Source organism: Lacerta agilis, chromosome 3 (genome assembly GCF_009819535.1).
Source record: "Lacerta agilis isolate rLacAgi1 chromosome 3, rLacAgi1.pri, whole genome shotgun sequence".
NCBI lineage: Eukaryota > Metazoa > Chordata > Lepidosauria > Squamata > Lacertidae > Lacerta > Lacerta agilis.
This window is the reverse complement of record NC_046314.1, coordinates 87,154,244-87,181,389: the sequence shown is the minus strand read 5'-3', so window position 1 is coordinate 87,181,389 and position 27,146 is coordinate 87,154,244. Positions and strand designations below refer to the sequence as shown.

Genomic DNA, 27,146 nt, shown 5'->3' with positions numbered 1-27,146 from the left:
CACTTGATCTGGAAATAAACCCAGTTTGTTTAATTGAGTTTTTGATCCATGTTTGTGAAATTAACTAACTGCAATTCTCAAGGTTCTGCTACCATGTCCTCTTCCACATTGGATTCTCAAATAATGTCCAGTGTTGCAGGGCAGTTGCTGCTTAGAACAGAACCTACAGCTTCAATCCCAGACCTTGTTTTCTTTGTCTGATCTCAAAGCTGAAATATACACATCGCAGAAGAATTCTGCACAGAATTAGGCATGCTTAAGCCCACTGAAATCAACGTCTTATGATATTATTTACATATTCCTATCCTTTTTCTGCTTAGTTGTCCCAGTACTTAATTCGGTGAGGATCTAATATCTCCAGCCACTTTCTGTAAGCAGCGTCAACTGTTTATTTAGGGATGTCCTGGTTATATGGCAAGTCTGGAGACTGACCACATTTTGAATTGTATTTGATGATAGCCCATGGATTCTCTTTAGGATATTTGGATTAACTCTATGTGGCTTCTTTCCATGAAAGTGAATTTAGGGTTACAGCCTGGGCATGTTATCTATGAATTGTGTGAAAGTGTTTCTATCTGAAATCTAGATTCGTTAAACTCGTTATTATTCACCATATGAAAACAAAAATTAAAATACAGCATGTGAAAACATAGAAACAGCAAATGTCTTCACAATTTATATAACATAACAGTCACTTCAAAAATTGGTGTATGCATTCGGTTGTGGAATCTGAATGATTTGCTCTGTTCTTCAAAAAGACCACACTTTAATCAGTACAGCTAATTTGCACATAATCATAACCATGGAAACTTTACACTTCTCTTCAATCAGTGTTCCTTTAGAATTTCTTCAGCTATTTGCTAACATAATTTTATGGCTTGCTAACAAATTCCTATTTTCTCTCCAAGTGTGTGTGTGTGTGTGTGTGTGTGTGTGTGTGTATATATATATATATATATATATATATATATATATATATATATTCATGCTTTACAACCTTTATATACTATTTTCAGTCTTGTAAGAAATACATTGGGGCCTATATTTTATCCATAACGTGTTTTATTTTGTATTGTTGTGCTTCTTTAAAATTAAAAAATAAAGTTCTACTACTTGTGGTGTAAAAATAAGATGTTTTCATTTTTCTTACGTGAAGTTCCTCCTCTATCCAGAAATTTAGCATTATTTTACACCACCGCCAGACTTGCAAGAATCCAGCGACTTGTTATTTTTATACAGTAGTTGTATAGAATTGTATTCTAAGTTGTCTGTGCGCAAGTGGAATAGATGTTCAATTGCACAATAAGACTTTGCTTCTCTCCCTGCCCCACAGAGCCCCCTACTTCTTCAAAATTTGCTGTGGGGCAGTTGGGGGTCCTTCAGAGGAGATCTTGTAAGCACATGGTGGCTGCAGGGTGGGGAGGAGTGGAAGATAATGCTGCACAGGCTTGTGGTGTAATCTGCTGGGGGGGCATGTTCTGGTTGCAGGCAGAGCCACAGACTTTTCTCTCACATCTTTCTGCCAATGCGTTGTCTTTTCCTACCCATTTTCCCTGTTTGCCACTTGCATGAATTAGGCCAAGTATGCAGATTGCCTCCACCTGGTAGATAAGGATTGCAGCCTGCAATGATGCCACTGCTTCAGGAATCTCTGTTTAGCAGTGATCTCTGACTGTATGCAGAGAATTTATTGCCTCCCTGTATTTGGTAGAACTGAGGATCGGGGCTTTTTATATCTTGGGAGAAAAGCGATGACAAACCTAGACAGCATCTTAAAAAGCAGAGACATCACCTTGCCGACAAAGGTCTGTATAGTTAAAGCTATGGTTTTCCCAGTAGTGATGTATGGAAATGAGAGCTGGACCATAAAGAAGGTTGATCGCCAAAGAATTGATCCTTTTGAATTATGGTGCTGGAGGAAACTATTGAGAGTCCCATGGACTGCAAGAAGATCAAACCTATCCATTCTGAAGGAAATCAGCCCTGAGTGCTCACTGGAAGGACAGATCCTGAAGCTAAGGCTCCAATACTCTGGCCACCTCGTGAGAAGAGAAGACTCCCTGAAAAGGACCGTGATGTTGGGAAAGATGGAGGGCACAAGGAGAAGGGGATGAGATGGTTGGACAGTGTTCTTGAAGCTACCAACATGAGTCTGACCAAACTGCGGGAGGCAGTGGAAGACAGGAGTACTTGGCGTGCTCTGGTCCATGGGGTCACGAAGAGTTGGGCACAACTAAACGACTAAACAACAACAGCTACCTGCAACAGGGCAGGATAAGTGCCTGCTAGAGACATTGATAGGCTGAAGGAATTGCCTTTCCCACAGGACCACAAGCATATGAAGGCATGCATGCAGCAGGCAGATGTAAAAGGAAGAGATAAAGGAGGGAGGTCTCACTTGATCCACACTACTCTGTTGCATGTGTCTGATAACAGAAAATCATTGTTTTTTGCAACAGGTGCCTTTTCCAGAAACCCTCGGTATTTAATTCAGGTGCAGGAGCCAGACATGAAAAATTCCAATGTTGTGGTATCACTGACACAGAAACTCGTAAATGATACAAGGAGTCCACAACCTCCAGGCATCCGTTTTGTAATACTCAAGGTAAGTAACGCCGGACAATAACTGGTGTTCTGCTCATGCTTGAGCCTGGCCAGCTGTATAAATTGCTCTAGCCTCATGTGCTGGATTCAGCCGAAAACCAGCCCTGTTTTGTCTCATGTGTGGTGTAGTGGTTAAGAGCGGTAGACTCGTAATCTGGTGAACCAGGTTCGCGTCTCTGCTCCTCCACATGCAGCTGCTGGGTGACCTTGGGCTAGTCACACTTCTCTGAAGTCTCTCAGCCCCACTCACCTCCCAGAGTGTTTGTTGTGGGGGAGGAAGGGAAAGGAGAATGTTAGCCGCTTTGAGACTCCTTCGGGTAGTGATAAAGCAGGATATCAAATCCAAACTCTTCTCATGATGGCTGGGAAATTCCAGGCTGCAATGGGAGGGAAAGAGATGAACATTGCTGCCTCCTCATACCCAGTGTTCTAAACCATCCTTCCTCCCAGATGACAAGCAACACACACCCAGCTCTCTCTTTGTTTTCCCCCCTTGAGGATAGCTTTGCCTTTCCCCAATTATTTTCAAATGATAGTTTAAGCACTGTCTCTGAAATGTAACGAAACCTATTTTTGCATTTTCGAGTCCTTCACAGGCTGGAACCCGAACTGTTTTGTTGGCTCTGTCTCTTCCATTCGACACCCACTGCAGAACTCCTGGATATTTTGGCAGGAGATGTAGCTAAGATTAGCCTCATTTACTCTGCATTAATTAATCTAGAATAACCACCACCACCACGCCCCCGGCTTCCATCCTTAGAATAACTTGTATGGATTCAAGCCACTGCACAATGTGTAGTGACTTAGTTACGCAGTTTGGATTTGGTTCAAACATGCTAAAGAAAAGAAATTACCTAAATTAATCAATATAGGACTTGTTTCAGGTAAAAAATGTTTAGGATGGTAGTTTTAGTATGAAATATACCATTATTTTTATTTCTGAGATCTTAACACATCACACAAATTGTGTACGCACGCACACACACGCGCGCACACACACACACACACACACACACACACACACACACACAGAGACCCTGATAAATTATGGTGCCATTGATCTGCTCCCCCTTTCCCTTAGCTACAAACATCCTATCTCTTTCTGTCCCCTTCTGCAGCCATGAGAAGGTTTAATATATTCTTGAGTTTTAAAGAATTCAGAAGTAATAATGTATACCATTGCCTCGGGAGAGGATTTTTCTTGAAGTGGTGGTGCTCACACTACACATTTAAAGCACATTTATACCACTTTAGCAGTCATGGTTTGCCCCCTAGAATCCTGGGAAATGAAGTTACTCCTCATAGAACTACAATTCTCAGCACTCCTAACGAACTACAGTTCCAAGGATTCTTTGCGTGGAAGCCATGGCTGCTGAAATGGTACAAGAGTGTTTTAAATACGTAGTGTGGATGAAGCTTCAGGTTAGGTAATTTCTCTCCCTACAAAGAAAGATGGGTGTAGAGCCTCAGGAGGGCACTTCATTCCACTCTTAAGAATGTTAATTCAGGAATACACTGCAGCCGCAAGGCAGAGCAGAATCTTTCCTTAGCCATTTGGCTGGAGGTTCTGGTTTCTGTTGGTTTGACAAAACTTGAAAATTATAAAGTGAAGTTGTATGTGGAAACTGTGGCACATTCTAGAATAAAAGACCACAGAAAGTGACACACAAAGTGTAACATTGAACAGCCCCTAAAAGAACCACAAAACAAAATTTAAAACATTTTAAAGCATGGTTAGGTAACCTAAGGCAAAGGGGGCCGGATCCAGCCCAATCGCCTGCTAAATCTGGCCTGTGGATGGTCCGGGAATCAGCATCTTTTTACATGAGTAGAATGTGTTCTTTTATTTAAAATGCATCTCTGGATTATTTGTGGGGCATAGGAATTCATTCTTTTTTTTTTCTTTCCCAAAATATAGTCTGGTCCCCCACAAGGTCTGATGGACAGTGGACCGATCCCCTGCTGAAAAAGTTTGCTGACCCCTGTTTTAAAGCATTCAAAATTGTTATAAATACAGCATGTAGCCAGCATGTAGACAATCAACAGCCCGGTTTATGAACGTTTGAAGTCCTGAAAACCATGGGACTCTTGCTTCTCAGTGTCCTGGTTTTGACTAAAATGGAGACTGAACTCACCACCTGAGTTTGTTAATAGAAGTAATATGTGACCACCTTTTTTGGCATTGGCCAAAAGGGCAACACATTGGAATTAAGTAGATTAACCTAGTCTAATCTACAAGGTACTTGACCCCACACCACAAGATTGAACAGCACAGATGTGTGCTCAGGCATTAGGGAGGATGTGTGAAGCATAGAGGAATATAATAACCCAATCTTGTAGGGAATGGCCAAGCAACCAGGCCAGAATTTCCCAACCAGTCAGAAATTCAACTGGCTGGAACTTTCCAGTAGTTGAATATGTGGCATTCTCAGAGTTGCACAGTTGCTGTTAATTAAGCAAGCCACCATATTGACCTTGAGCTACTAGTCACTGCCAGATAACACAGTTGCAGTCAATCCATGATCTCATTCTCATTACTAAGAGCCAAAAACCAATTTTCTCTGCTACCCGGAGTCCTGCTGAAATCAAACTTTGGTCAACGCAGAAGCAGAAGAAGAAAGGCTTTTCTTGACACTCCCTGTTTCCAATATTTTAAAGTGCCAGTCAGCATAATCAATAGGAATGTTCTAATTTATTTTGTCTGTAATACTAGGCCTCGTTGACCACTGGTGGGGCTTGCTTCCAAGTAAGCATCCCTTGGCTCAGGATGTTGGGAAAAAAATTAGTTTAGAATATGCAACCAATCCAAAACATGCCTATAATGGTGGGTTACAGGCATGAGACATTGAACTACACATTTCCACAAAGCTGGACTTTAAAAGGCAGTTAAAGGCATGTTTTCTTCACACGTCTCATTGGGATTACACTAAAGTAGCCTGTTTGTAGCTTATCTTTGAGATCATATTATATATCAGCCTCTGACAGTGCTCTTGGGGTATCTTTTTCAGAATAATTATGTCTCTCCTGTTGTGCATCTCCAGCTTCTCCCACTTTTCACTGTCGGTATTTATTTTCACTTAGAAAATATTACTCTTGTCTTCAGGCAGTTGCACTCTCAACTGGATTTACTGTGGCTGAATCTATGCAAGTAGTTTCAAGGGGTGGTACCCCATGAGGCAATTCTGTTAGTGAAAGGACTTCTGGCTGCACCACACCATGGAACGTCTTCTTCTTCTTCTTCTTCTTCTTCTTCTTCTTCTCCTCCTCCTCCTCCTCCTCCTCCTCCTCCTCCTCCTCCTCCTCCTCCCTGTACTGCCCCCAGATCTGTTCTGGAAGTTCCCCTAACCCTAAGTAGCAGATTTGGGGAGGAAATGTGGGGCACACATGGAGAGGAGAGGGAGCAGCTTGCCCTTGTTCCTGCTCCAGTGTGCAGTCTACCATCCAGACACAGCCCATGAGGGTTGGTATGCCAAGGATCAATACAGGTTCTTTGTTTGTGAACAACTCAGTTTCATTCCTACTTATGGCCTGCTTTGAAAGTAGCCCCTTGCAGTGGCTGATAAGGTGCTTCCAAAATGTGAGAGAACCTTGGAAGTATCCTCTGCCATAAGAAGAGGGGCTTGGACAAGAAAGGTTGAGGAGAGTCTCCAGCACACAGAAATGAGTTCAAGAACCCAAGAGGTAGCTTAAGATCTCTGCGCAAAAGTCCTTGTCCATCTGTCTTGGGGGCTTAATTGAAAATTGTTGCATTGCCTGGGGTTGGACTAGATGACCCTTGGGGTACCTTCCAACTCTACAATTCTAAAATCCTCATGTGAGGTGTTAGCACATCCATCTATAATTTTGTAGGTTTGTATATTAAACACGTCTGCGTGGTGCTAGTCATGGGGAGGAAACAGCAAGAACCAGCACAGAGTAAACAGGAAATGTTATCTGATCCAAGAGAGGTATAATTAGCACTAAAATAATTAATTGAGTAATCAATTTCATTAACTTATTCATTAAGCACAGATTAAAAATGTGGGATTTTAATTAGATTTTAACTGGACTATCCCTGAGAAGGATATTTAGTGCTAATAGCATTCTTGTAAATGTTCCATGTCTGGGGGTCTCAGGAGCATTTTACCGTAGATTTAGTTTCCACCCCCTCTCCCGAACCATAGTAAGAACCCCTGCTGCCTTAGAGTTCATGCTTACCAAAGAGGCAAGTGCTATGTTATGATTCAATCATGAGAACACATGACCCTGTTGATGTGCCCAATCTGGCTAGAATCAATGTGGGTGGACAGGAGAAACAAAAAAACAATACCCCTCCCTTCCCACAGACACAGAGAAGGCCTATTCTCATGTTGCTACCCTCCGGACCTCTCATGGAGGAGGCACACAAAGAAGGGCCTCAAATGATGAGCATAGAGTCTGGGACGGTTTATATGGGGAGAGGCCGTCGTTCAGATGGTCCTTCACCAGCTCTTTCTGTCCACTGGGACTCTCCTCAGGCCACCTGCCCTCTTTAAGCACTTTTGTGTCCCTGTCTAATGCCTCTTGCTTGCCTGGAAGGAGAATGAAGAGGTGTGTGGCATGTCTGTGAGTAGAAACCTCTGACCTTCTTGCATGGCTGGAATATAACTTCCTGCAAGAAGGTAAGACTTGCATCCATTGCTCTGCCCTCTTGTCCATCTGGCCTTGCCCTCGTTTGTGGCTCCCAAAAGATTCCCTGCAAGAGGTTGCATCCCTTGTGCTGAAAAGCTTTCCCACCCCTGCTTGTACATAATGCATACAATGTTTTGGGTAGTACAATGACCAGTATATGTGAGAATAAGACTCCTTTAAGAACTGGGCTGGAAGGAGTGGTATACACTTCTAGTCGTGCCGTGGGTCAAATCTTACCAGGTTTATATAGAGAAAAATGCTAATGGCATGGTAAAAAAAAAATGAAGTCCAGTCAAATTCGACTATGGGGTGCGGCACTCATCTCCACTTTCAGTCCAAGGGAGCCGGCATTTATCCACAGCATGACTAAACCGCTTCTGGCACAACAGGACACCATGACAAGTGTCAGAGAGCAAGGAAATGCCATTTACCTTCCTCCCACAGCAGCAGTACCTATTTATCTACTTGCACTGGCATGCTTTCGAACTGCTAGGTTGGCAGAAGCTGGGACAGAGCAACGGGAGCTCAGCCCTGCCGCGTAGATTCGAACCACCGACCTTCCACTCAGCAAACCCAAGAGGCTCAGTGGTTTAGACCAGTGTTTTTCAACCTTTTTTGGGCAAAGGCACACTTGTTTCATGAAAAAAATCACGAGGCACACCACCATTAGAAAATGTTAAAAAAAATTAACTCTGTGCCTATATTGACTATATATAAAGTAATTCTCTTGAATTTTACATTTTTTCCCACGGCACACCAGGCAACATCTCGCGGCACACTAGTGTGCTGCGGAACAGTGGTTGAAAAACACTGGTTTAGACCACAGCACCACCCACATCCCTAACTAATGGCATGGTGTAGTTGCTGTAAAGATTGCCTTTCTCCACGATGTTATAGATGACAATAACACAATGGATGACATTGGACACTGTGTCCAATGAATAATTATTTCACGTTTCATCCTAGACAAAGATCTTGATCTTTCCAATTGCCTAAAAGATCTAAGACATGCAGATTTGGTTAGTGGGGGAAGTACAAAGGTGTGATAATGCATGTACTGTCAGTTGCACAGTGCTGGGGACCTGGAGAAAAGATTTTCTGTTTGTAGCAATGATTCTTCAGCCCGTGTTACAAAGACATGGGACGATTGGTTGAAAACATTGTTATAAACATCATTATAAAGGCACTCTGAATGTCTCCATGACAAAAGAAATTCTTAAATATAAATGACTCCATTAGTCTGAAAGAACTGTCCCCATTTAGGTTTGTTGAAGTTTTAATCCATCGTGCCTTGATGTCCAAATGCCTGCCATGCTCCCCTTTAAAAAAAATAGGCTCCCCCCTTTCTCTTTGCAAGACAGCAGTTTATATTCTCCCCCCACCCTTTCCAAAGGCATGGCTCATAAATTATTGTGCCACACTGTGAAACCACTCTAAATGGGATTTATACACTCCAGTGTATTTGTAAGAATATGTTTAGTAAGGGTTTTTATTATGCTGTCTTTATGTGTCATCACAATAATAGCTGTTGCATTTTATTTATTGCTCCAGCTTGATGAAAATATTGGAACAGCAACAAATGTGACAGGATATGACATTTTCTTATGAGAATGGATATCAGGTTCATAGTCTGTGCCAGAGCTGTAGCAAGCATATGGTCATGGAATCTGTGTTTGTGTGGGTTCCAAATATGGAGATAGGATCTCTGTTCACCAAAGATTTCCTGAGTTCAGCAATGGAGGAAGAAGTCAGGTTGCTTCTCATGTTAATGCAAATCTACCCAATTCACACTTCCAAAAGCAATGCACACCTAAAAATGTAGTCACCCTTTGAAATCCACGCTTGTCTGAATTTTGCAGTGCAATTCACCACCCCAATCCCCTCCCCAAGAAGTACAAAAAAAAATATGCATATTAGGGGAAAGTATGCATTGTGAAATAACAATCCCAAATTAGGAAAAATGGCTTGCGGAATTGTGAATTTCAGGAGGAATGCCCATCAAAATTATGGTACATTTCTGAGGACTTAAAAAAACAAAACAACAACAACAACAACAACAACAAAGTACACAAAGGGATATTGAAATGTGGCCAACTGAATTTAAAATGGAAAAATGAGAAATTGAGATAAATCAAGACTGAATCATCCATCCCTGGTTGAGTGTTTTCCCTATAGGACCATGAATTCAGTTCACCAGCACTCCTGCTGTTTATTTTTGGATGGAGAACAACTACGTTAGGTGCCTCTGATCTTGCAGAAGATTAGAAAAACAGAGTTGAAATGTACCTTGAAGGTCATCTAGTGTAGCTCTGTGCCAATGCAGGAAATCCTCTCTGCTTCAATATCTTTGATCAGCGGCCATCCAAACTCCATTTAAAATCCTCCCCTTTCTGAGGCAGTTTGTTCTTCTGTCTAACAGTTTGAACAGTACTATCATCAGCAAGTTGTTATCCCTTCTCCAACTCATTTCTACCCTTGGTTGACCTGCACAATGTATTTTAAAAATTAGAGGATGGCATTCTGTGATAGTTACTCCAGAATTCCTGCTCATTTCTTCTCACATATATTGCTTCTCAGGATAGAACCACCATTTACGACAAGGGATTCATAAAACAACGAGATGTCACTAAGATATTTCAGTTGAGCCCTGGGAACTACATCATTATTCCAGAAATATCACAAGGAGGCCAAGAGTCAGAATTCATTCTACGAATCTTTCTAAAGAACCAAAACAACTACAGGTATGTAAACAGGCATTCAGGCCTGTTCTCGTCATGAGCCAGTGTCTCTTTACCAATGTTTTCTTTTATTCCATTCCCCAGCTTATGGGCGATCACTTTCACCATGCATGCAGATATGTCCCCAAAACTGAGCTCATTAACAGTATCTGCTGTTTAAAGGACTCTTGTCTTATTTTTTATGGGGGTGGTGAAGGGTGCTCTGAGCCAAAGGAGTAGGGCAAGACCAGATCTCCCCCAGCTCTCTTTCTATGAATCCTCTCAGCTAGGTTGTGGATTGTGGCCCAAGAATGTGACAGTAGCTTCAGACTGAGCAGAAGACTGTTGGAAGAGAGCTGGTTGTTTAAACACTTTCCATCCCAGCCATTTGTCTGCCCCAAACCCACCCATCCCAACTGCTTTATTTCCAAGAGAAAATATATACACACACTGAATCTTTACACTCTTGGGGAGAAAAGCAGGTGTGTGTGTTTGTGTGTGTGTGATTTTGAGCCACCAAATGGCTGGGAAGAAGGAGCCCCCCTCACTGGTCCTCTGCATCTCCTTTATCTGAAAAAGAATGCCCTTGAATCATGGGTTTAATTTGTAGGCCTACCTGTGTTGCATTCTGGCATGGTAAGTTAACTGTGCACCATACAACACAATTTCCAGACTCCTCCAACCTTCTCTTCCCATAGAAAAAAGTATCTCTGCTGCAGGCCTGGATAAGATGCCTTGCCAGGGAACCTGAATTCAGTATTCAGTGTTTAACTAGCAACACAGACATCTTGTTCTATCCTAATGCAGTTCTCTCTTTTTCTTCTTCCTTTTGTTTATTAGGGCGCCAAATACTGAGCTGAGTCCAGTGGTAACAGAGGTATGTAGCTGTAGAAAGTGGTGTTGCCTTTAAATGTGAAGCAGTTACGTACGCTGTGCCTTCCACTTATTGAAAGCCTGGATCCAGAACTGAATTGACTCAATCTGGCCCAATTTGGATAGTTCAGTTCAAGACAGCCCTAGATCAACCTGCGTTGGGTTGGCCTCACCAGGGCAGTAAAAAGGTAGAGCAGTCAGCTGGCAGGAGTGAAGGAGAGGCAAGTAGCCTGTCCAGGAAAACAGATTCTATGGCCCTGCAGATGTTGGTAGACTATACCTCCAATCATCTTCGACCATTTGCCATCTGGAGGGCCACAAACATCTGGAGAGCCACAGGCTGAATGCCATGTATTTGAAGGCCCATCTGTGATACTCAGTATCTAAGAAGAAATTGTAACACTCTTGGCATTATTGGGGTTGCTCTGAAAAACACAAGTGTCTGGATCTTGCTAATTTATGCCATTTAATGTCAAGGGACCTGCTCCAAATTTATGTCAAATAAATCCATTTTTTTCATCTTTGGAAGCATTTACACCCCCTGAGAGAAAAATAGGTTAAACAGCTGACTTAAGATCAACAGAAGAAGTTCAAACTGTGATTTAATAGCTGTTTAAACTGCTTTACAGGGAGAATTCGCACTAGAAGTGGAGCAAGACTCTTCCAAAGAGCAGAATGTAGTGAAAGACAAGGATATGATGGCTGTGTTTGGACAATCGTATCTTGGCTTAGAGAACTGGGGCATAAGTGAGCCTTTTGGGTGTGCATGCAGCCCCTTCACCTCTTTCCTTCATGCAAAACAAGAAGACTTCAGTTAAATGTAGTGTCCCATTTCATCCAAACCATGGAACCATAGAACAATGGTTAACAGCTTTGGAACAAGCCGGAATATTAAGTCATGGCCACAGTTCTTTAAATTCTGAAGTATTTAATAAGTCAATACATGATCTTCTGAACATGGCCTTTAATTCCCTTTGATTTCAGTGGGAGAAACATGCTCAAATTCCTTCAGTTGAAATCACAGGGTCTTGTGTGCTTAACTTTGGGTACATCATGCCTATAATTTAGCTATTGAGGGCGCCTCAGGGAACCATACCACCAAAATTGTTCTCATTGCCTTACAGCTCCCTTATCTGTCTTGAAGCAAAGCAAAATGACCCTCAAAGGATGATCACTTAAACTGTTTTCAGGTTCTCGCCATACTAATTCTTAGTTGAATGTGCTGTTCTGCAGATCTCTATGACGGGCTGTTTAAGATAAAAAATATTTAAATTCCTTTTACAGCACAGTCCTATGTATTCAGAAGTAGGTCCCACTAAGGAAGCTGGAACTTATCGCCAGGTCAGTGGGTATAAAATTGTAATCTAAAGCGTCTAAAGAGGGAAATAAATGTGGCACAATAAATAAAGGGGAGTGGGTTGTGAACTGGGCATGTGGAGAGACAGTCACAAACATGGCTACTAATCACATGTCTGGTTCACAATGTGCTGAACTCTCAGTGAGTCCACTCAGCTCATGTTCTCAACATGCCAATTAACTTATTTACATTGGGTAAACTGAATGATTGATCTAATTTAGGTGAAGCAAAGGAAACTACCGTATACTGTATACAACTGGCTCCATCTGGGCATCTTTGTGTAGGGAGATGGCACCAAAATGTCCCACTCTACCAAGCCCCCAAATTGCAATAAACCACCACCAGAAGTCCTCAGCCATCCCCATGGCCTGGCTTCAAAGCCCCTTATTTCCCCTTCTTATGAGCACAATGGGGAGGAAGGAGAACCTATACAACATGCCACCCACACAACTGCTTGGCAGGATGGCTGCAGAGAACACACAGTCCTTCTAGGATGAGGGTTCAGGACCACCCGAGGAAGGGGAAAGACTCTTCTGCCCAGCAGCCCAGAGCCAGGGCATGCAGCAAGGGAAACCAAAAAAACACATTGGCGGCAGCAGCCTCCAGTAGCTTGCTGACTTTGCCATTGTGGTGCCCTGCAGATGCTTTGGACTACAATTCCCATCAGCCTTATCCAGCAGGGCCAAAGGGAGTTGAAGTCCAAAATGTCTGAAAGATACTAGGTTGGTGAAGGCTGGCACAGGCTGGGAAGCAGAATTTTTTCCACTGTTGATGGGGGCAAGGCCTTGAAGAGGCACAGGCTATAGCATAAGTATGCCCCTCCCCTGTACCACCCATAAAATGCCCAAAACTGCGCTGAGTCAATATGCCAGTGAGGTGTTGAACCGGTGTTGTGTTGTGTTGTGTGTGTGTGTGTGTGTGTGTGTGTGTGTGTGTGTGTGGTAACAGCATGTCTCGTGCTCCACCGGCATGGCAGGGCTTCTATTAAACCCTACAGCCCCTCAGCCAGTGGAAAGCATTCTGCCCTAAGTCTCCCAGCTTTGATAGTTCCCAGTCTTACCCTTTTTGTCTCATTTTGTCTTTTGTTTTGCTCCATAAACCTGGCACATTCTGCCAGTGAAAGACTGCCAATTGTAGTCATCCTTGGGGCTTTCATTTTTGAAGCCTTGCTGTTGTGCAAAACCTTCATAAAATTAACACCAATTTCTCTTTCTCTGCTCCCTGCCTGATTAATACTACAGAGCAACCTTCTCTGTCCCCCGCCCAACCCAGAGCTTGCACATCCAAATTATTTGTGGTTAATCTGAGTTTAGATATAGGAGGGATGTAGTTTACATTTGCCAGAATTAACGTGGGGCCACAGGGGGGAATTTAGTGAATTCAGGTAATTAAGGAGGGATAATTGACAACCCGAGAACAGAGTTCTGTTGTATCACATTTCTTCCCGCTTTCATACTTTTGAGGTGGTGACTGAATCTCCTTTTGTGCAAATGTTGCTAACTCCAAATTGCCTGAAACATCTGTGGGTCGTTTGAATAAAAATAAGATGATGTCGTCTCATGCCGACTGATTTTTGTGACTGATTTTGTACGCACACACTTTCCTTTGATCCAGGTTGTGCCCAAGTGGAATCAAGACAACTCCTATGAAAATATCTTCCTAAGATATGCTAATCAGGTACGTTGAATGGGGAAGAAAAAAAATTGTCTGCATCAACATGGCATGTAGGATTGGGAAATAAAAGTCTCCCGTCTTGCTCTTTATTCAGCTTTAGCAAATGCAGATCTCGGGTGGGTATCTCAAAACTCTATTGATTTGCCAGCTGCTGTAACAAATAGGGCAAGGAACCCAGCTAAAACATAATAGATGGCTCAGGGCTGATTGCTTGAGGGGAGAAAGGTGTTCCTTAAACAAGCAATTAGCAGTAACCCTTGGCTACAAATATATGTGGGTATGTATATCATATTTTACTGTGATCAGAATTACTTCCAGTTTGCACTTGCTGCGTTTGGAAAGCAGACATCAGTCAATGTTTGGGTAATTGATTCCCATTCTTTCTGAGCTGAGCTGCATGTGTTCACAGGAGATGCTGTTAATAGCTTAATAAACTGTTATAAAGGACTCCTTGACTTAGTCAAGAGAAAAATTTGCTGCCAAAAGCCTCTGCACAATAGACCTCTCACAGCTAATAGTTATATCAATGCATAAAAGGTGAAAATGACACTGCCTGCTGCGAATAATGCACAAGGTTTGTCTCTGGGAGCAGAGAGGGCAACGAAGGAAGTTTCTCCATGGTTCGTGAGTCAAGCAACTCCGAGCTGCAGGGGCAATAGGCCAGATTCTCAGCTCTTTTTACGCCATGGTGTTATGGCAGCGTTGCAGAGGCACAACTCCATGCGATCTCGTCTGCGGATACCAAAAGAACAGTGCAAAGCATTATATAGGTATATCTTTTCCTACTGGCATCTTAGAACAGGGATGGAGAACCTGTGGCCTCTCATAGCTTGTATTGATCTCTCAGTGTCCCAGTGTGCCCAACATTTATTTACTTTGTATTATTTATTAGATTTCTATACCGTCCTTTGTAGAAATATCTCAGGGCAGTTCACAAGATAAATAGGCAATAGGCAAATGGGGGTTGTAGTCCAATGAACACCTCGATCGCCACAATCCCAGAAGCTGCCTGCAGCTAGTGCAAAATGTGATAGCTCAATTGTTCTCTTTGGGCTGGAATATTGCCATTGTATTACGGCACTTCTGAAAAGAGTTTCACTGGTATCCCATTAGTTACTGGACTAGGTTCAGGTTGCTGGTGTTGGTGTACAAAGCCCTATATAGCTTGGGGTTGGGACACCTAAAAGATTGCTTTGTTCCCTACATTCTGCAAGGGAGTACATCCTGCAGATACCATCCTACACAATACTGGAATCAGGCCCTTCGTGTGGTGGCAACCCACCCATTGGAACTCCTTCCCATTGTATATCAGGCAAGCAAGTGCCTTCTCTTTTGTCTTTGGGGCACTTGCCATTTCTCTTTCAGCATACCTAAAACACTGAAAATATTTGGTATCTGTCTTGGATTTGAATCAATTTTGTGTGTGCGCTGTTGTTTAAAATTGTTTTTTTTTATAAATAAATGCAACTCTTTTAAATAGGTTGTTCTATTGTAACTTGCTTTCATGGGATGCCTCCTGGGAAGTCATTCATAAATGAAATAAATAATAAGAATACTTCCCACCTCCACCCCACCCCACCCCACCCCCAAATCTCATAAGCTGCTGGGAATTGAAGGATACTGACAAGTTGGAATGTGTCCAGAGGAGGGCAACCAAAATGGTGAAAGGCCTGTAAACGATGCCTTATGAGGAACGACTTAGGGAGCTGGGTATGTTTAGCCTGGAGAAGAGAAGGTTAAGGGGTGATATGATAGCCATGTTCAAATATATAAAAGGATGTCATATAGAGGAGGGTGAAAGGTTGTTTTCTGCTGCTCCAGAGAAGCGGACACGGAGCAATGGATTCAAACTACAAGAAAGAAGATTCCACCTAAACATTAGGAAGAACTTCCTGACAGTAAGAGCTGTCCAACAGTGGAATTTGCTGCCAAGGACTGTGGTGGAGTCTCCTTCTTTGGAGGTCTTTAAGCAGAGGCTTGACAGCCATCTGTCAGGAATGCTTTGATGGTGTTTCTTGCTTGGCAGGGGGTTGGAGTGGATGGCACTTGTGGTCTCTTCCAACTCTAGGATTCTATGATTCTATTCTATGATTCTATGATTCTAATTATCTAAGAATAAAAATTAAAGCAGAATCAAGCTGTTTTTGGTAGAGGTAATATAAGTGCTCAACAGCCCTGGGAATGAAGAATCACTACCAAGAAAAGGTCAGGTTGCCCAGAAAAACCTCTCAGTTCTATATCTATGAAGAAACAGTTTGTTGTTGTTGTTGTTGTTGTTGTTTTTAAAAATATATACATATTTTGTAGCATTTGTAAGCCCTTCTCATATGTTCTTTATTAGGCCTCTTACTTGGATGCCTCACAGCTGCAAGGAATTTTGAATGAAATAGTCCAGAAAGGTAAAGTTCGTGGCTGGTGGCCAACTAATTTCTTCAAGTTCTTTTTTCTTCTGTCTTGTGTCCTGAACAGTTGCTAAAACACACACAAAGAGGGGCATATTTTGAATGTGCGGGAATGTGAATGTGCCTATTTTGAAGTCACAGAGCAGCAACCGTTAGGTCTGCCACTCTCTGCAATGAGAGCTGAGTCACAGATCTAAACAAGAAGTCACGGTGGTGGTTGTGTGAAAGTCTATCCTATCCTGCAAGGTGTGAGGATGAAGAAATCTGTTTACTTCAGCCTCCTGCAGTTTCTCATTTTTTTCCAACCTTAAGTTCAAATAATCTCATTCAGGCATTAGTTTGTGATTGGGTTAAAAACTGGCGTGTTGAATGTGTGTAGTGTAGGATAACTTGCAAACATTTGGAGGAAGGAGGAGGTCTTTGGAGAGGCAGGAGTCCAAACACACACACTTGTTCTTCAATCAACCTTAAATACTCCAAAGCAAGGACTAGTCCTTTTCCAATTGCCCCTCTGGTATATTTTGCAAAATGTGACGTGTGAAACAGCATGCAGTAGTGGTACCTAGACTCCAAATCCCTAGGGTTACAAGTGGACCGCTTCATGCCTGCCTCCTCCCCTAACCTCCTTATTCTTTGTCCCTGTTGCTTTCTGATTTATCCGTTTATAGATCTAATGGCCAGTCGGGGAAGCGGAGATGGATTCAGCTTCGATTCGTGCAGGAGCCTTTTAGCTCTGATGGATGTATCTTTTCAACAAATGCAATAAACCTTCCTTACGCTGCCCTTCCCTGCTTTGAGTTATGGCTGTGCTTCCCACTGCAGGAGCCCCGCAAGTAAATATTTGCCACGAGATCTGCCCACTGCATATGCAGGGAATCTATAAGTGGCCAAACTCTTCCCTCTAAGGTCCACTTTTCGATTAAATGTCAGGTAGGAAAGGCGAGATCAAAACAACCCTCTCCTGAAACACCTGAAATATCACCCACTCCTGTAAATCACTTCCTATCAGAACCTAGATACAGTTCAATCTTCACTCTTCCATCCAAGAAGACTTTATGTTGCATAGAAGAGCCTAACTATGAGACTACATTTCATGCCCAGACTTGTTCCGATGTCTAGGAGAAAGGGAAGGCAAATGTGATAGAATTTATGCTCACACCAAAGATCCCTTTTGTTCTACATTTCCAATGTTGTCTTGTTAACAGTAAAATCACTGCGTGAACTATCTAAATAGAAGACGCAGGTAACACAGGAAGAATAATAGTTCACCAGATTGTCAATAACCACCACAACCATCCCCCGAAAAAACAAACAAAAAACCTGTGAAGCATGTTTCTCTTTTACATTTGCCTGACTTTGAGTAAGTTGCCTATTAGAACTGGTCACCATAGCTGCTTATTTCCTTTTGGGACAAGGAGTACGCAATAAAGCACATTGTTAATCTAGTGTGAGCTCTCACAGCCAAAGTACCAGACTGTTACACTTCTGCGTATGAATCAGAAGAAGGGAACTTGCATGCTTGAACATTCTCCCGTGTTGAAAAAAAGCAACAACCTGCAAATGGAAAGCCAACATGCCAGACAGAATCTAACCCAGTCTTTTCCTGATATGCTAGATTTATGAGTGCAGTGAGGAGTTCATCATACTTTTGGTGTGCATTTCTTCTAATAAAAACATTTTTGGTCCCCATATTTGCCTAGTATATTGCAATTTTGTATATATGTTTTTGTATACATTTTTCAGTTGGAGAACTGCATTGCAAAATTCAGACAGATTGTGCATTCTAAAGGAAGGGCAAAATTCAATTCACGTATTGTTTTGAGAAGTGCTAATTAGATACTTTTGCATTAAGATGCAAACGGATCAAATTTCTCCCCCATCCCTAGGCAATGATGGAAGTCTTTCCTGTGGCACCTGAGAGGGGTTTAGGGGGAGAGAAATCCAAATAATAAAGGGATCGTGCCCCTTTTGTGGTTCTTAATTTGTGGTTTTCAGTTTCCCATCTCTATCTCTTGGGCTATGACAAGGCCCAAAGGGCATTATTGCAGTGTTTGAAAGATGTTCTGTTCCAAAGTAATTGCGACAGTTATTTATTTCTGTAAATCGTTTTTAATATTCCACAATTATTCATGTCCGGTCCCTTAATATTTTGAACACTTGATGCATAGAGAACTAAAGATTGCCTTTAAACAAACTGGTTTGAATCTGCCTCCCCGATAGACCACACTTGGAATGCTAAGGTCTGTGTATTTAATTAGCAGTGGCAGATTTTACACATTTTTTAATGGAGTGTGAAATATATATGGAGATACAAGCTAAATATATGTTCCCGTTATTGTTAAAATTTAGAAGGAGATTCAACCATAGGAAATGAATGTATTTACTGTCTAAGCAAAGCAGGTGTTTCACATTCAGGAAGCAAAATTTATTGTAGCAACTTTTTTTTTAATAAAAAAATTGCTTGTGTTAGATTTTGTCAGCAAAAACAATACAGAATCTTGTGGCACCTTAAAGACTAACAAACATAATCTGGTATAAGCTTTTGTGGAACTCATTCCACCACGTCAGTTACATGAAGTTTTATCCTGAGTTATAGGGGAGTATACATGATTTGGGGGATTGCAAAAGGTGAATCCAGAATAATCTCTGTGCAAAATAATAGACAAAAGAATTGACACCATCCGACTTCAGAAATGACAATATTCCAAAGCAAATTGGGGAACAAAGCCTTCTACAATATTCTGTAAGTGACTTTAAAGTGGCCATTCTGAAGCAAAGGAATCTCAAACTGCAAATGAAACAATAATGTGAATCACAATTAATCGTATTTGTGAATTGGCTTACCAATGCCAAGATACCTGTGTCATCAGAAACTGTTTTGTGAACTACCACTAAATTTAGGTACAGCGGTACCTCGGTTTAAGAACAGTCCTGTTTACGAATGATTCGGTTTACGAACTCTGCAAAACCGGAAGTAGTGTCCCTCAGTCTAAGAACAGAATCCAAACAGTGGAAGGGCACTGGCAGCAGGAGGCCTCATTAGGGAAAGCGCACCTCGGTTTAAGAACGGTTTTGGTTTAAGAACGGACTTCAGGAACGGATTGAGTTCGTAAACTGAGGTACCAGTGTACTTTTCTGCATTTCTTTTCCCCTTACACCCTGTAAAGAACAAAACATTAGGGTATATAGCCTACCTATAACTCAGGATAGCACTTTATACATCAGATGAAGTGGGACTGTAGTTTCTTAGTCTTCGCGGTTTTTGAAATTTAATGGATTTTAGTAATGATGTACTTGTGACATTTCTCAGCAGCCTGCAAATGCAAATTGGGCATGTCAGACAGGTTCCAATACTACCTTTTCCTGATGTGTCCTATCTCTCTGTGTGGGGAGGATTTCTCCTTTTTTAATATAGGAAACTATCAAATATGCCACCCCCCTGCCTGTCATCTGATTTGGTACGATCCCGGAAGTGCCCTACAGCACCATATTTCTGCTCAAGCCAGGCAAGACGTAAAGCTTAGAGAGGCAAATCATTGATACTAATGTTTTGATCGTTTGCCCACTCTGGGCCACCAGCCAGCGCACAAGTTGATCTTTTAACAAGCAACCCAATCAAAACGTATTTAAAACTTGACCACATCTGCAGGCCAATGGTAATGGAAGACTCACGCTGCAAGAGTTTGAAAAGCTTCGGCGAAATCTCTATAAGTATAAGGTACGACTAAGCAGTCTGAATCCAGACTCTCAGCTGCTTCCCTGTTCTTTCTTTTGGCCTTTTCCTGTTGTTTCCCTTTTCATACTTTTTAAATAGTTAATGATCTCATTTTCCCGAGAAGAGAGGTTTTCAACCTATAATAATGTGAAACCCTCACTGCACTGTGTCACGCTGTTCTAAATGGATTTATAAACAATTTTTGTGGTTCTGACCTTATCAAACTTTACATGCAACCGAGTTGCCTCTTGTACTGAGCTTCGCTTATACCCAAGCTGCTTATGTACTGTTGGGTTTCTTTTATTTATTTTTATTTTTTAACCCCCCAAATCACTATGTGTAATATACAAAATTATATTATAAAACAACGTCACATATGTATATAAGAGCCAAGGTCCATGTTGTACTATATTTGTGCAACATAGTTTTATAGTAGTATATATGAGCATTTTGTATGTATCTGTTTATGTGCTGGTTACCCTTGTGAATTTTGTATATGCACATAGAATCTGTGTATAATGCATACATGTGTAATATTATACATAAGATTGTGTGTAATAGTGGATATAACATGTGAGACTTTCTCATAGCTTTAACTGAAGAGGGGCAGGCAGAAACTCGCTTCTGATAAGGATTAAGAAATGAGATGGGAATTAGGGTAGGGAGAACCCTATGTGTATAAACGCAACATCAAGATGTTCAGAAAATCTCATCCCTAGCTATGATAATTCATATGGCAGTGACTGAATCGATATACTAGCCATGTACTAAAATATTATCTTGGGTTTGAATATTTTCCAGGACATTTTTGAAAGAGAGGATGAAAATAATTCTGGATTCCTATATATTTCCAATTTGAGAAAAGTAATAGAGCAAGAAGGTAGGCTGACAAACTCTGGATGTGTTTTCAGTTAAGGGCAATTTAAGTTTTGAAATTTGATACATCTTTGTGGGAACATTTCTGAAACAGAAATATAGCAGGTGAAGCTTTTTTCCTGATATGGAGATTAGGAATGGAAAAAAGTTTCACCTACTAAATTGCAGTGTGTGTCAGGTTGCTGTGACAGGTGTAGTTCATTTAAAAAAAAGCAAACCAACCCTGGTCACGAGCCTTGGAAGAGACAAGAGTGGGGAAGATAGACTAGAGATCTTACTATCACGAATTCCAATTCTGGCGCCTTCTGCAGAATGCTGAAGATTGTTTCTTTCACGAAGTCAAGAATCCATTGAGTTCACAATGACACCTGCTGAACAATCCTGGAATTGCAACCGATCCTCCAACCTTAACCCTTAGCTTCCCCAGTTCCTGATGTTTTGCAGCAGAGTCCTTTGGCGGGTAGATTTATATATGCAATCCATCACACTGCGCAGAGGAAGCTACGATCCAATAACACTGCCTTAGTGATGAGCATTCAGATTTTTTAGATAGCTGTTTAAGCTGCATTGTGCCCTTAACATATTAATTCTTTTTCCCCTCCCCTGGGCGGGGAGTGAAAAAGAAAGTGTGATCAAACGACAGCCGCAAACTTAAGTGAGATTGCTCAGGAGAAGAAAGGAGAGGAGAGGGGTAGTTGGGTGGCCTCTAGAGACTATTATGATTCCTGGTGCGCAATTGGAGTGGGGGCAGATGCTCTGAATGCCGCTATCTGGAATTTATCACTAATGTGCCGCATAAAGGAAGGTGCGAGGAAGGTATGGTGATAATAAAGGCAATAAAGTGTAACACAGGAAGGAAAAATGCATGCTGTGCAGTCCTTGAAGGCAAACAGCAAACAGTACAGGCCCTGAACAGAAGAAAGGGAGGGGTGTGTGTGTCTTTGTAAGTAGTAGGAATATAATAAATATGGCCAAGTCAGCTTCTTTTGCCCCAAGAGCAGAATTCGGGGGAAAGCATAGCCCTCTTTAAGATGTGCTGCTTCTTCCTGCTTTACAAGTAGGTTCCTTTGAAGAAGTTCCTTCAACCCTATAAATCCTGCATCTAATTACTGATATGCCAAAGTCAAATGAATTGCAAACATTTGTTTCCAGGCCTAGGATTATATCATTCATTTCTCTCTCTCTCTCTCTTCCCTTTTGCCTTCTAAGCAGGCAGGAAAGGAAATACCAAGCAGCAGTTTAGCACCCCCAGGGATTCCTGTTGCCATTGTGAGCCCTCCTGAGGTCCTGTTCCTTCAGCCAGGGGCCCACCTGACTGCCCCTTGCCATGGCTTTAGTGTTTGAGTTGCCAAACTAAGGCTGCATCCTATTCCTGGTTACCTGGAAATCAATGAGGCCGAGAAGGCATTCCTGCAATTGTACTGTAAAGCTGTGACTCTTTGTTCACCCACTTTCCAGATTCTGGGCTGTTTTATAAACCCTTTTCTTATATATATAAAGGAAGCGGACCTGATTGGAATGTTTGAGGAAGTCGACAACACTCCATTCTCTGCAGTTGTTGAACATTACTGGACAATGTTTCCTTTTTTAATATATTATAATCTCTTCCTTTGCCTTCTCCTGTTGCTTTTTTCAGGTCTGTTCACCGATGACACATCCCTCCAGCTGATGACCGTCCGATACGGTGACTCCTTGATGAGGATAAACTTTCCTGATTTTGTGTGCTGCATGGTTCGTCTTGAGACCATGGCAAGTAAGTTACACACAACGAATGTTCATAAAAACATTTCCTTAGTTGCTAATATGTTTTAAAGATTTTCATTTGATGCAGTAGTTTGGCATCCATTGTCGGGGAAGTGACTCACTGACTGAATGTTCTGAGAATCAGAAAATGCACTTTGGCCTATAGGCTTCCACCATCCCTGACCGTCAGTCATGCTGACTGGAGCTGAGGGCAGGTGGAGTCCAACAATAATTGGCATGTAGATTTAAATAGAGCAATGACAAAAAAAAAAATGTTGTAAAATAGAGCATAATTCAAGCAATGGAATACTCAATCCAATCCAACCCATTCCCTAAAACATGTTGTGAAGTATAAGCTCTTATTATTTGTGTGAATGTGTGTGGTTTTTTTTTTTTAGGAACTGCCTCATGGTTTGTTTGTTTGTTTGTTTGTTTGCCTGCCTGCCTGCCTGCCTTCAATAGATAGGCAAAGCACCTGAATGTCTGACTTCAAATCAGCTATCTCTATTATTTCTATTTTTAAAGTAGGAATAAATCCAAGGATGGAAACGTCCAATGCAGAGAGTGACCTTCACACATTTGTTTTCTAGCTTTGACCCAGCTCTAGGCATGCACAAACAATACTTTAAGTGTGACATTTGTGTAAGGATGTTGATGAGATGTGCATTTGATTGCACATCCAGTTCAAAGGGACTGGACAGCTTTATTGCACACATCTGAAACGCGCATCTGTCATATGCCAACAATTTAAAATAAGGGGAGTTTCATGTATGTCTTCTTACACACCTGGAGCTCCTTAGCTGGCTTGCGATTACCAAACACAAAACTTTCCTTTCCTTCCTTCAAAAGTGGACTCTTCCAATAATGAGGCAAAATAAGGGGAGATGTTGACATGAAGACATATGAAAGCTACACGAAGACCTACCATATTTTCCGGCGTATAAGACGACTGGGCGTATAAGACGACCCCCAACTTTTCCAGTTAAAATATAGAGTTTGAGATATACTCGACCGCAGATTCTCCACCCGGCGTATAAGACGACCCCTGACTTTTGAGAAGATTTCCCTGGATTAAAAAGTAGTCTTATACGCCAGAGTATACAGTATATTAAAAGGTTCTCTTAGTCTGAAATTTGAGGTTGGAAGGCGCCTAGGGAAACTCACATGGACAATTTGTATATTGCTAAAGAAACAAGCCACTGTCTGGAAAGTGGCTTGTCTCTCTAGAACAGGAGCATGTAGGAGCAAAGTGAATGCTCAAGCTGTGCGAGTGATCTTTGCCGTTGACTGGATCTTACCAGATACCTCTGGAAATCCAATGAGAAAAATCTCCAAGCTTTATTGGCAGAAACCTTCAAAAATAAGAAATCAAACTGCAGGATACTGTTCATTTTCTCATTTTCTTTTTTAAAGTTGTATTAAAACTTTTCACATTGCAATTAAAACCCCCTGATTCTAAGCAAAAAACAGCAGAAAAGAGAAAAGAAGAAAAGAAAAGAGCTAGAAGAGTACAGAGTCTTCTCTCACAGATGTATCCTAACTTTTATCCCATACAGAGAAAGATGCACCCTCTTATCTCTCACCTGGGAACATTTGCCTCTTCCCTCAGCCTCTCACCCTGGGAGATTTTCCCTTCCCTGCCAGGACACAGTACATTTCCAAGATAGATGCTAAAATTTAATACAATCCCAACTTAAATGATACACGTTTGATAAAAGCATCTTGCATTGTCGGTAGGAAAATAAAATATATCTCCTTTAAAAGTTATTGGAAGAGAAATCACAATTCCAAGAATAAGAACCAGTGGGGGTGGGGTGGGGAATCCAACGACAATCTTTCTATTTGTATTTTACTAAAAGTTTAAAAACGTATTATGCATTTCTTCAAACACTTGAAAGCGCTGCCAGTGGGATTTGCTCAAGAGATGGTTACTGATAAATGGAAATAAAGGGCAGCACATCGATAATACGAATTGAGGACAGATAGTTAAATAAATAAAGAGGCCCGTTAGACCATTACTCATGTTCCCTGGAAATCCACAGTAATAACACCTAAATCAAAAGCATCTTCCCCTTTATAACTTGCTGTAAAATGGAGGTGGAGATTAAATCGCAGTTAAGACCATAACATTAATGTACCATTTTACTCTGAGAATTCTAGGTCTCTTAAGCCTGCAGTTTAGCTAGAGGCAGGAAAAGGATGCTTACTATATTACTGCAAAGGCTGAATATCTCTTTTTGAGTCCATCTTCTGTATCGCCTTCTAGCTCACTGTGACTAGTAGAAAACAACAAACAAGGCCAGCTGCTCCTTTTTCTACGCTCCCCACCCCACCCCCTTCTCACAAAGGATGTTGCAAGCAGAAATTATTTCTGCAGCGCGCATAAGTGGACATTACGTTATACAAAACACTAGCAAAGAGAGCATGTGGCATTCATACACAGTAGCGGTTTTTTGGGGGCGGGGGTTGAGATACTGGGTAGCTTGCACAACACGCACATTGGTCTATCTCCTTTGACACAGTGGCCCAGTTCAGACATTGGTTTAAACGATGATTTATCGAAACGAAATCAAAACCAAGCCATGGTTTCGGATCCTAGCTTTCTTCAATAAGCCATAATTTAAACTAATGACACATCCTGGCTTGGACATGACAGCAAACTCTGCTTTTTTAAAAAAAAAAAAAAAAAACCAACAACCAGGGGAATGTTTCCATTCTCCTCCTTGTGGATGAACTGGAGAAAAGGGGAGGGGAAACACACAAGCCCAAGGCTGGTATGAATCCCGGTTCCGGGCAGTGAGAGTGCTAGTGCACTCTGGGTCCTACTTGTGGGCTTCTCATAGGTTTCTGGCTGCCAATGCGGGAGCAAAATGCTGGACTAGATGTGCAATTCAGTAGGCTCTTCTTATGCTTTCATGGCTTGCCAAGGCTCATTTGCCACTAAACTATGATTTAGCATCATGAACGAACTTGGCCAACGTCTCTGGGAAACAGCTGTCCTCTTACATGGTTTCTGTTCATTTCAGTGGTGCTTGAAATGAGCCTGTGGCTCCATTAGGGTCAGAGTCCAGGGCCCAACTCCAGGGCCCTACAGCCAGCCGCTCCCCCTCTCCCCACAAAAAAGCAAGCACCTGAAGAGACAGGTGGTGGAGGCAGGCGTGATGGGAGCTTCCACAGCACAGCGGGCCCACCTAAATGAGAAAGAGAGAAAGAATGTCTGAGAGAGACAGGGCTGGATTAACTTTAAGCAAAATGGCGCAGCTGAAAAAAAAGGCTCCCACAATAACAGACCCTCCAAGTGTCCCTATTTTCCAGAGACAGTCCCGGTTTTATAGAAGCCGTCCCGGTTTCTGAATTGATCCCGGAATGTCCCGCTTTTCCTTAGGACATCCCTATTTTCATTGGAGAAATGTTGGAGGGTTTGGAGTTATGCGACCCCGTAGCCAAGGAGATAAGTAATTATACAACCTTTAGAAGACATCTGAAAGCAGCCCTATATGGGGAAGTTTTTTTTTTTAATGTTTAATGTTTTATTATGGTTATATATATGCTAGAAGCCACCACTTTTTTCCTATAGTTTTACAAACTCTTCTGTTTTCTTGCAAATTGAAGCTTTGTTTTGTGCTCTCTAGAGGCATTTCGCAATTTATCTGCGGATGGGAGAGGAATCTATTTCACTGAAGATCAGGCAAGTGGTGCTTAATTCCATCTTCCTCTTTTCCATTATTGTTCATAGTAGCTTGTTTTTATCCTTGGAAACCAAATGCCTTCCCCCCTCAAATGAGATTGAAACAGGTTTATTAAAAGGGGAGGGGGAGAGAAAGAGCACTAAACCCAAAAACATTCATAGCAGATTTTTGAATGTATATTTCATTGTGTCTGGAGGTATGGATTCACATTTCAGGATTTGCCGATTTAGAAAGAACTATTCATATCAGCAAGTCCATTAAATGAAGGCAAAAGGGGGCTTGGCAACAGATTTTTATTCTCTCTTTGGTACTTAATACTTCAGAATTGAGGTTTTTCTAATGCAGAACATGATGTTGAGGTTGCTCAAGAGTGGAGTTCTCACTCCAAAATATCTCCAGTAATACTGCTGGGTATCTCTATATGTTTATACTTTAAGGAACAAATGAGAGAGATTTAATGTATTTTTAATCTCTGCTGGAAGCCACCCAGAGCGGCTGGGGAAATAATAAAATAGAAGAAGAAGAAGAAGAAGAAGAAGAAGAAGAAGAAGAAGAAGAAGAAGAAGAAGAAGAAGAAGATTTAAAATAAATAAAAAATCACCAGATCTGGTGAATTCAGTGTTGGGGGAGAAAATTGCATTTTCAGTATGAATGTTACATCTTACAAGCCGCCCAAGATGTTCTACAAAGACACGTCAATGCAATTCACTGTCAATAAACAAACAAAAGCCTCCGAATCTTTGGCTAGTGGTGGCCAGTGTGGTAGGGCGGAGTTTCCCTTCCAACGCCAGCCACTGTGACTTTCTTGGATGGGGTTAGAATGGGTCAGGGTGAAAGCGAGTTGAG

General features: G+C 41.7%; 1 protein-coding gene across 1 annotated transcript in view; it reads left to right on the top strand.

The window, feature by feature from the left end:
* Positions 1-26,411, top strand: part of LOC117044644 (calpain-13-like) — a 76,183-nt gene extending 49,772 nt beyond the window's left edge. Inside the window, exons 11-23 of the mRNA XM_033145452.1 lie at positions 2,460-2,605; positions 6,148-6,285; positions 9,832-9,995; positions 10,812-10,848; positions 11,474-11,591; positions 12,423-12,442; positions 13,816-13,878; positions 16,217-16,274; positions 16,946-17,019; positions 19,927-19,995; positions 20,794-20,872; positions 22,505-22,621; positions 26,244-26,411. Coding sequence (XP_033001343.1) covers positions 2,460-2,605; positions 6,148-6,285; positions 9,832-9,995; positions 10,812-10,848; positions 11,474-11,591; positions 12,423-12,442; positions 13,816-13,878; positions 16,217-16,274; positions 16,946-17,019; positions 19,927-19,995; positions 20,794-20,872; positions 22,505-22,621; positions 26,244-26,314 — 1,154 coding nt within the window. The 3' untranslated portion in view covers positions 26,315-26,411. The remainder of the gene's footprint in view (positions 1-2,459; positions 2,606-6,147; positions 6,286-9,831; positions 9,996-10,811; positions 10,849-11,473; positions 11,592-12,422; positions 12,443-13,815; positions 13,879-16,216; positions 16,275-16,945; positions 17,020-19,926; positions 19,996-20,793; positions 20,873-22,504; positions 22,622-26,243) is intronic.
* The last annotated feature ends 735 nt before the right edge of the window (positions 26,412-27,146 follow it).